This window comes from Peromyscus maniculatus, chromosome 7 (assembly GCF_049852395.1).
Source record: "Peromyscus maniculatus bairdii isolate BWxNUB_F1_BW_parent chromosome 7, HU_Pman_BW_mat_3.1, whole genome shotgun sequence".
In the NCBI taxonomy this organism is placed as follows: Eukaryota; Metazoa; Chordata; class Mammalia; order Rodentia; family Cricetidae; genus Peromyscus; species Peromyscus maniculatus.
The window spans coordinates 85,623,075-85,632,685 of record NC_134858.1 but is presented as its reverse complement, the minus strand read 5'-3'; the positions used below and the strand labels follow the sequence as shown (position 1 = coordinate 85,632,685).

General features: G+C 44.2%; 1 protein-coding gene across 1 annotated transcript in view; it reads right to left on the bottom strand.

Moving 5' to 3' along the window:
• Window positions 1-3,433: 3,433 nt before the first annotated feature.
• Window positions 3,434-9,611, bottom strand: part of Slc17a5 (solute carrier family 17 member 5) — a 37,903-nt gene continuing 31,725 nt past the window's right edge. The window contains exons 10-11 of the mRNA XM_006980040.4: window positions 7,408-7,498; window positions 3,434-5,263 (exon numbers count right to left, since the gene is read on the bottom strand). Coding sequence (XP_006980102.1) covers window positions 5,126-5,263; window positions 7,408-7,498 — 229 coding nt within the window. The 3' untranslated portion in view covers window positions 3,434-5,125. The remainder of the gene's footprint in view (window positions 5,264-7,407; window positions 7,499-9,611) is intronic.

Sequence of the window (9,611 nt, the reverse complement as noted above, 5' to 3'; positions counted from 1 at the left end):
GAGATCCACCTGCCTCTGCCTCCCGAGTGCTGGGATTAAATGTGTGTGCCACCACCACCCGGCTAAAGGTTTTTTGAAAGGGATATTGTATTATGAAACTTTTTACTCAATATTTTTGAGGTCTCTGCATGTTCTTAAATTACATTATTTCTCAGTAAACAAGACATTCAACTTAATATTACCATGAGGATGGACATCTGTGGGCTGCCTTTATCTCTGTCACAATAAGCATGAACCTAAGCAAGAATCACGCAGGACACATAGTCTGGTTTGGGGTACAGAGACAAGTCCCTATTTAATTGAAATACAAGCCACATTATAATGCTAGTACCTGGGAGACAGAGGAAGGAGAGTTAAATTCAAGTTAAGATTCACTAACAGGGCTGGAGAGATGGCTTAGAGGTTAAGACCACTGGCTGCTTTTCCGGGGGTCCTGAGTTCAATTCTCAGCAACCACATGATTATTCACAACCATCTGTAATGAGATCTGCTGCCCTCTTCTGGACTGCAGGCATACATGCAGACAGAACACTGTATAATAAATAAATAAATCTTAAAAAAAAAAAAAAAGAGAGAGAGATTCACTTACATAGTGAGTTCCAGGGCAGCCTGAGGTACATGAGACCCTGTTACCAAACCAACCCATACCAAAAATAAACAAACCTTAGCCCAAACCTAGGAGATTTGCCAATCTCTATCTATCTTCCCCTTCCCCCTTGTGAACGGGCATGGTCATCTCTTTCCTCTGCTCCTCCATTTTCCCTTTTCTGACAGTTGGTGTTTTTGAGACTGGGTCTCAGGTATCCCAGGCTCGCCCGGGACCCGCTGTGTAGCCAGAATGACTCCACACTTTCGGTTCTCTTGTCTCGCTTCTCCATTGTTAGGACTGTGCGTGACGCCGCCACCCACAGCTTACTTTTATTTCTTTTTCTTGTCGAGCTCCAAACACTCTTAAATGTTTTAGATATTGACCTCCCCTACTGATAAGAAGTTGCAAGCTCTCGTCTAGTCTGTTATCCATTAACTCCGTGGTCTCTTTGGACGAAGGGCTCTCTCGCTTGGCTTTCCCTTACCTCCCCGGCCCTTGTGATCAGTGTTGAAAGAAGTCAGGTGTGACCCACGGAGTGCGGGAAAACAGGCAGTGGGGATTACAGGCTATGAAGCATCCTGAAAGGTAACAGTGGAAAGCGGTCCAAGGACCACTGCGGAGTGGCCATGTAAGGCGTCAGTGGCCAGAGAGACCAGTACGCTTTGGGTAGCTTTCATCAAATTCTCTAGAACAGCCGGCTTTCCTAAGGAATAGTTCCCTAAAGGACCCCCGGCCCACCTCCCCTACCCCCCATACAGTGACCTTGAACTCACCAAGTAGCTGAGAATGTTTTGGAACTCCTGACTCTGCCTGTGGGTGACAGGCAGACATGCGCCACCACTCCCTGATCTCCTGGATTGACTCTTAGGGAACTAAGAGGTACTGGTGTGTCTTTGCTCTTTCCCACCCAGCCTCTGGCTAGACAGTCACATTATGAGCGTTTGGGAAGTTTAGAATGTCATCATGTCTCCTTCACAGTTCTCCTTCACAGTTGCCACACAAAAGTTTTTTTTTTTTTTTTTTTTTTTTTTTTTTTTTTTTTTTTTTTTTAAGCATTAAAAAGACCCGACTATCCTGTTTAGATTGCTATCGATCTCAACGAAACTAAAGTTCGTATTTCAGATTGCCGAGTGAAATTATAAAATGCTTTCGATTAGGAATGTTTGCAGCGAACTAAGGGCAAACGACCAATACGCATGCGTGATCCTGACAGGCGCCCACACTTGAGAATGCGAGGATGTTTTAGTTGTTCAGCCTAAAAATGCAACCCTGTGTTTGTATGTGGGTATTGATTAGCGTCTCCCCCTATCTCTAGGGCCCAGAGGGTAGTCTCTGCGGCCCTGGGCCGGCTGGATGTTTAGCTGATGGAGTCAGTTGCGCAATCACGGCTTCTGCGGCCCTGAGGCTGGCAGTGCGGTGGAACTCGTTTCCTCCTCAGCCTCCAGATAAACTCAGAACAGACACCTGGAAAATCACCAGTGTTCTTCCTCAAAGCCGGAAAATTGCGGCCTTTCACATCTTTTCATCGTGCTCTCTGTTGACGAGAATCTGGAAATATCTTGTGTGTTTTCCTTTAGAGGAAAACATTAGAGCCGGCAGTACAGGCTGTGACTGCTCTGAGACGCAAAGGCATCTGTAAGAGTTTAATTCTTTAGCGGAAGTGACGCATTCCACGAGGCTGTGACGTTTCTGCTGAGAGGATGCAGGCGCTGCCCAATGCTCTTCCTGCACTGAGATGTATTCAACTTTATTTTCTGAAACAGGGTCTCATGTAGCCCAGGCTGGCCTTGAACTGGATGTGTAGCCAAGTATGATCTCGGAGTGATTATCTTGCCTTCACCTCCCAACTGCCGGATTACAGGTATAGGCCACTATCCGTTCTCACACCTGGCTCAGACTTAAATTTGAATTGAGTTTTTTTTTTTCTCTTCCAGGGAAGTTGTATTTCTAATGGTGGGATGTGGCTGTAAGACAAGTCAGGGAATCTGCTTTGCAACAGGTGCTAAATTCAATAGCCGACCAGAGTCTGGAGAAAGATGTAAGGGCTAAAACTGACTGCAGACCTCGGTGTCTAAATTTCTTTCATGAGCCTGGTTTCTGAGGTCAGCTGGCAATTCATCTCCATCAGAGAGCCCAGACCATCCAATCCTCAGCGTTCTGTCGCTGTTTATTTTTTCTTCAGGCCTTTCCCTGGAGCAGTTTATACATAAGCATAAACTTTTTGGTTTTTCGAGACAGGGTTTCTCTGTGAAACAGCCCTGGCTGTCCTGGAACTCACTCTGTAGACCAGCCTGACCTCGAACTTAGAGATCCACCTGCCTCTGTCTCTCCAGTGCTAGGATTAAAGGTGTGGACCACCAAGCATGGCTGCTGGCAGGTTCTTAAGAAAGAAGATTGTACTTTTCAGAACTAGGGCCAGCAGAAGGATGGCAATAGAGATTTTTTTTTTCTTTTTTCAGTTTTCTGGATGAACCTTGGTTCTCACACATATTCAGCAAGTGCCCTATGTGCTACATCTCCAGTGAGAATAGTGATTTCTGATGCTGCCTCACTTCCCATTTTACAGCTGAAGGATGGCTTCAGGAGGATGCAGAAAAGATGTAAAACAGCCACCGTGGACAGAACAGTCAGATACAAAAGTTAACGCAGAGGGGGCTGGAGAGATGGCTCAGACTTAAGAGCACTGGCTGCTCTAGCAGAGGAACTGGGTTGAATTTCCAGCACCCACGTGGCAGCTCACACCCACCTATAACTCCATTCTAGAGCAGCCAAGTACGAAAGTGGTGCCCAGACGAAACACCCATGCCATACACGTAGGATAAAATAAATTAAAAACACAAAAAGTTAATGCAAAAGGATTTATTTTGATGATTTATAAAAGAAATGTCACATGGCAACTTAACCTATATTTACAAATTTAAAAATAAATTTATATAAATGTATTTACACCGTGTTCTATTAACCAAGTTCATTAAAATGTTACAGATAAGCGCTGAACGGATACAACAGTAGGTAAGGCAGGCTTTCAATCCTTAGGTGCTCTTACAGTATGCCCAACAACCAGTAGACACTGGTCAGGAGAAGCTGCCAGAAGCTGGCTTCAGGAAGCATGGCAAAGGGGATTCACCAGCTTCGGGTGCCCTGTAGCTCTGCTTTGCTATTGGATGGAACAGAGTCCTAGGTATGTGCTCTACCACTGAGCCAAACCCCTGGCCCTGAAAGTCACTTTAAAGTGTAACCAGAAGCATAAATCAAGACAGACTGAAGAAAAAAAATGTAAAGCATTTAAAAAAAATTCTAATGTAGCTAGAAAAACTAAATGTAAACATTTATGCTCTGATTCGTGTGCAAGTCATTTTAATCAAAGATGATGTTATCTGCGACTGGCTGGGCATCCCACTTTGCTTTGTAAGTCACCTGCCGGTAATCAGGCCTGGGTGCTGGCAAGGGCAGGCTGGCAGTGTCCGGACAGTAGCTGTGGATCCGACTGCTGGGGTCCACTTAGGGCTTTATCTACACGTTAACAGCCACGGGGAAAGAGTGTCGGCCAAACACTTGGCATTGACCCGGCACTTGGAAGCCGCCTCTGATAACTGCTGGGCATCTCAGCCCCGAAGCCAGGGAGGGAATGCTTGGCAGCTGCCTGGGCATGGATCCCTTGGTCCAGCTGCCAGGCCAAGGCTTACAGTGGCTGGTGGCTTTATGGAGATGTTAATGAGATCTACGTGTTAGGGAGAGTTGGCAACGATTTTTATGAGGGCAGTAGACAAAAACAGGCATCCAACAAGATCTGAGATGATTATCTAATTTAACTAAACAAGTGTACTAGTGAGGGAGGGTCCATTTCAGCTTCATTTCTTAAGCCAGTGGGGTTCTCAACCTTCCTAATGCTGTGACCCTTTATTACAGTTCCTCATGTTGTGGTGACCCCCAACCATAAAATTGATATATTGCTACTTCATAACTATAATTTTGCTACTGTTATGAGGCATAATGTAAATGTTTGTGTTTTCTGATGGCCTTAGGTGACTCCTGTGAAAGGGTCATTTGACTCCTAAAGGGGTCATGAGCCACAAGTTGGGAACCACTGTCTTTTGTTGTTGTTGTTGCCCTGGCTGTCCTGGAACTCACTCTGTAGACCAGGCTGGCCTCGAACTCAGAGATCTGCCTATCTGGGATTAAAGGCGTGCAGCAGCAGTAGCAGCAGCAGCAGCAGCAGCAGCAGCAGCAGCACCACCACCACCACCACCACCACTGACCAGCCAAGAAAAACTGTCTTAAACCCTCCCTTATATCATGCTGCCTAACTTGCAGCTGGGTATGTGAACCCCAATGTAAGGTCTGGCAGATACATTATTAATAATTAAAAACAGCTCATTTTAAATAATCTCGCAACTAGTAACATTTCATGATCACCTTAAAAATGTAATACAAGTACTATTTTTCTCTCATAGAATGCTTACACGTTAAAATACTGAAGGCACTTTCAGTTTACATGATAAATAAAAGTACATTAGTTATTATTTGTTGTCGTCTTCAGTTTCTGTGTCCATGGTGGTCACTGAGAGCCCAATTCTGCACCTCCCCTTTGGCAAAAAGTATGAAGAAAATGGCACCAAACACGTTAATAGCAGCAGCGATACAGAACACAGTCTGCCATTCTCTAATAGTGTTCTGGACAAGGAAGGAAAACGCAATGGAAGAATTTGTATTAGAAAAAAAAAGATGATATTGCAAGGCTGTGAGAACAGAAACGTCATTCATAAAAGTCTGTACTTGAACAAACCAAACACTCAGCAGCAGCAACAAGAGCAGGATGGTGGAGCTTTTTTTTTTTTTTTTTTCTCGAGACAGGGTTTCTCTGTGTAGTATTGCGCCTTTCCTGGATCTCGCTCTGTAGCCCAGGCTGGCCTGGAACTCACAGAGATCCGCCTGCCTCTGCCTCCCGAGTGCTGGGATTAAAGGTGTGTGCCACCACCACCCGGCTGAGCATTTCTTTAGTACAGGATCAAATGACTGAGGATGAACCAGTTGTACCAATATAGACAGACATAAGCAAAACGACAGACGGACACAGCGCAGACTGACAACTGTTTTTCTTTCTTTTTTTTTTTTTTGTGACTGTTTCTATAAAAAGCTCAGACAAGGCTAATGGCTGTTGCTCTGGGTGGTGAGGAAGGGGTACTAGCTTGCTGAGGGGCAGCGTTCTGCTCTGTGGGTAACAGCTGCCTGGGTATATCGCTGTGTCACTATGTCTTCAGCTGTATCATTAGGATTTGTGAATCTGTAACTTGTCTTTACAGAACTAAGTTCTCTCCTGTCTCTTTTCTCTCCTTCCTTTCTTCCTCTCTCCTTTCTCTGAGACAGCTTTCGTTATGTAGCCCTGGTTACGGCTGGTCTCAAACTAGTGGCAATCCTCCTGCCCTTGCACCCTGAGTGCTGGTTACAGGCAGGCGAAACTGTGTCTGGCTTATCCATTTATTTATTTGCTTTTGAGATGATCACATGCGGCCTAGGCTGGCCCTGATCTTGCTATGGAGCTCAATTCCTTCGTAGCAGCACTGTTTCCTTAGCCAGCCTGACCCATACACTGGGTTCCAGGCTAACGACCTTCACTTAATTCTGTTTATTCTGCCTAACCCTCAAAGAGTGCTCTATGGAAACAGTATACTTTTTTCTGTTATTGTGCTGGAATTATGGGTATACTCCCTTATGCCCAGTTTTATGTTGGGGATGAAACCCAGGGCTTCATGCATTCCAGGAAAGCATTCTACTAACCGAGGCACATCTCCATCCTGAAAACAGTATGCTTTCCTATCTACTAATGAAGGGAGCAGGCAAAAGCACCTTGGCCTAAATACAGCCATTTTGACTTCAGACTCTATTTTACCTGCAGGGTGAAACAAAGTTCAAGTTCCCAGGCCCTAGGGGAGCTGGGAACCTTCCAATAGCTGATCAACCTCCTCCTTAGACAATAGAAACAGTCTGCTATGCCCCTTAGTTCTCTAAGACATTATGGCTGTTCCTAACAACAGAAACAACAAATGGATCTGATTGGTGGGACTAAAAGGCTCACATTTCTGTCGGTTGACAGTGATGGACCACACAAGGAAAGTCCCTAATCTTTGACTCCTGATTGGTGAAGAAAACTGTAACTGTCACATAGCAACAAATGCTTGTGGTTTTTGTGCTTATAAACCCTGCTTCAGTCCCTGCTGGGGGCTGTCAGGAGAAATAAGGCTCCCGAGTCCTTGTCCTGCAGCCCTGATTGATCAGTGACCCGCGTATGTGGTGGTTTATTAAAGTCTTTGGAACCCGTAAGTCTCTCTCCTTCCTCGTGGTGCACAGGGACAGGGTGGAACACTAAGGTATGTGGCTTTAGTCACTGACCGGCATCCCTACCCAATAAAGTAGCAGCTTCCAACAAACTTTATTTTATATTGTATTTTTGTCACAAAGGATTTCATCAAAGGTCGGAGAGTTGGCTCAGTGGTTGAGAACACTTGCTGTTCTTGTAGGGAACCTGAGTTTGGTTTCCAGCACCCACATAATGGCTAACAACCACGCTCACATGATGCCTAATGATCTCCTGTAACTACAGGGCCATAGAATCCGATGCCCTCCCTTTTCTGGCTTCCTTGGGCACTTCATGGATATGGTACATAGCCATAACATTCAGGCAAATCACCCATATATATATTAAAAAAAAATTTCATAAGGAATAAACACTCAGAATTTTATCATTACAATACACCAAATTTGACAGAGATGTGAAAACTCCCAAATCTTTTTAGTTTACAAGCAAAATTTCTACTTACATCAGGGGTCAGGCTTTTGGCAATGATGGGCCCAATCATTCCTGGAATAGTGGCAAATGTGTTTGTGATGCCCAGGAGGATACCAGCATACCTGAGGAGAGAGTTTCACAGAGGCTTGGGTTATAGGTCGGCTCCTTTCAGACAGCTCCTCCATTCTGTCTTCATGAAATGACTCACTGAACCAGGATATTATATTTAACAAAAGCCTTGCATGTAGTTATGTTAAGGTCCAGAGGGTATCTATGCCTGAGCAAGAAAAGCAGCCTTAGAGACAGGTGGGTCAGTTCAGCTTAGAGCAGATAGGTCAGTAGCAGGGCCTTTATGAGACTGCTTATATTGAGTTAGCAATAAAAATAAATGACCACAAAGGCCCATAAAACACCACAGAGAGCTGGGCAGTGGTGGCTCACACCTTTAATCCTAGCACTTGGGAGGCAGAGGCAGGTGGATCTCTGTGAGTTCCAGGCCAGCCTGATCTACAGAGTGAGTTCTAGGACAGCCAGGGCTACACAGAGAAACCCCATCTCACAAATCAAATCAAAACAAAAAAATAAAACAAAACAAAGAGTTTAAGGCAAGCCTTGGCTACATACCAAGTTTGAGGTTAACTTGTTTTAAAACAAAGAGCTGGTCAGTGGTGACTCATGCTTTTAATCCCAGCACTTGGGAGGCAGAGGCAGGCAGATCTCTGTGAGTTCGAGGCCAGGCTGGTCTACAGATCGAGATCCAGGACAGGATCCAAATCTACACAGAGAAACCCTGTCTCAAAAGACCACCCTCCCCCCAAAAAACCCAAAACAAACAAACAAACAAAGAAAGAAATTATAGGTTGGGCTATAGCTCAGTAGTAGAGCCCTTGTCCAGTAAGCTGTGGTCCTGGATCCCAATCTCTAGCAGCTAGAAGTAGCTATTTCCTGGTTATGAAGTTGAATTATTTTTTAAATTTACATATTTTTTAAATTTACATATTTATTTATTTATTTGTGTGTGTGTGTGTGTGTGTGTGTGTGTGTGTGCCACAGTATGATAGCAGGGGTCAGAGGCCAACTTTTGGGACACGGCTCTCTCTTTCCACCATGCGTATTTCAGGGACCAATTTCAGGTCACCACACTTAGTGACAAGCTTATTGACACACAGAACTATTTCACCAGCTCCCTGAACTAAAAAAATTTGAAAATTATATAGACAAGAAAAAAATTAAGGAAGTAAAAGTCTTTAATTCTTTCATATAGAAATAATCACTTAATTAGCACCTTGGTAAATATCCTCATTACTGTTTGCGTATGCTTATATTTCCAAGTATGTAATTAGACATGAGATCATATTAAACATATAATTTCACAATTCACTTGTTTCACTAATTTGCTGACACTTAAATCTTCACACACATCCTAATAGACAAGTTAGGTCTACCCTGTGCATGTGACAAAGATTTTTCAAAATCTTCAAAAAAGTTTGGGACAGCATTCTCAAACAAGTGATTTATTTTAAGGGTAAATCTTAGCAAATCAGATATTCTTATCAATGTTTAGATTAAAATCTTCAAAGAATTTCTGTCTGAACTGGTGAGACAGCACACGCCTTTAATCCCAGCACTTGGGAAGCAGAGGCAGGAGGATCTCTGTGAATTCCAGGCGAGCCTGGTCTACAGAGTGAGTTCCAGGACAGCTCAGATTCCCATCTCAACACAAAACAAAACCCCCCAAACTCAGTATGCCATATTTAAGAAGCACGCCGACTAAATAAGGCTGCCGTGGCCAAGGCCTTCTCGGATTTCCATCCTATGAAAAACAAAGATTTATCATCTGTAGAGGCCTACTGTAAGTCAGCAGGAACATGAAGATGCCTGTTAACTCCGCCATTCAGAGTATGTGTGACCCTGGGCCAGCCAACAACAAACTATTTCCCTATTATCTTCAGGTTCTCACGTAGAGGTGTATTCCCTTTACTCTATCAGATTTACTAAGGGAAAAAAGTCCCTTTTAAGGGGCTGGGGATACAGCTCAGTTGGTAGAGAGCTTAGCTAGCACGTAGGAAGCACTGGGTTGGATCCCTAGCACCTCATAAACCTGAGTTTGGGCTAAGGAGACCAACCGCCACCATGACCACCATGACCAAGACCACCGTCACCACATAGTACACACATGAAAAAAGTATATAACCCATCAATATATAGCTTGTGACATTTTCCCAAAGTGAAACC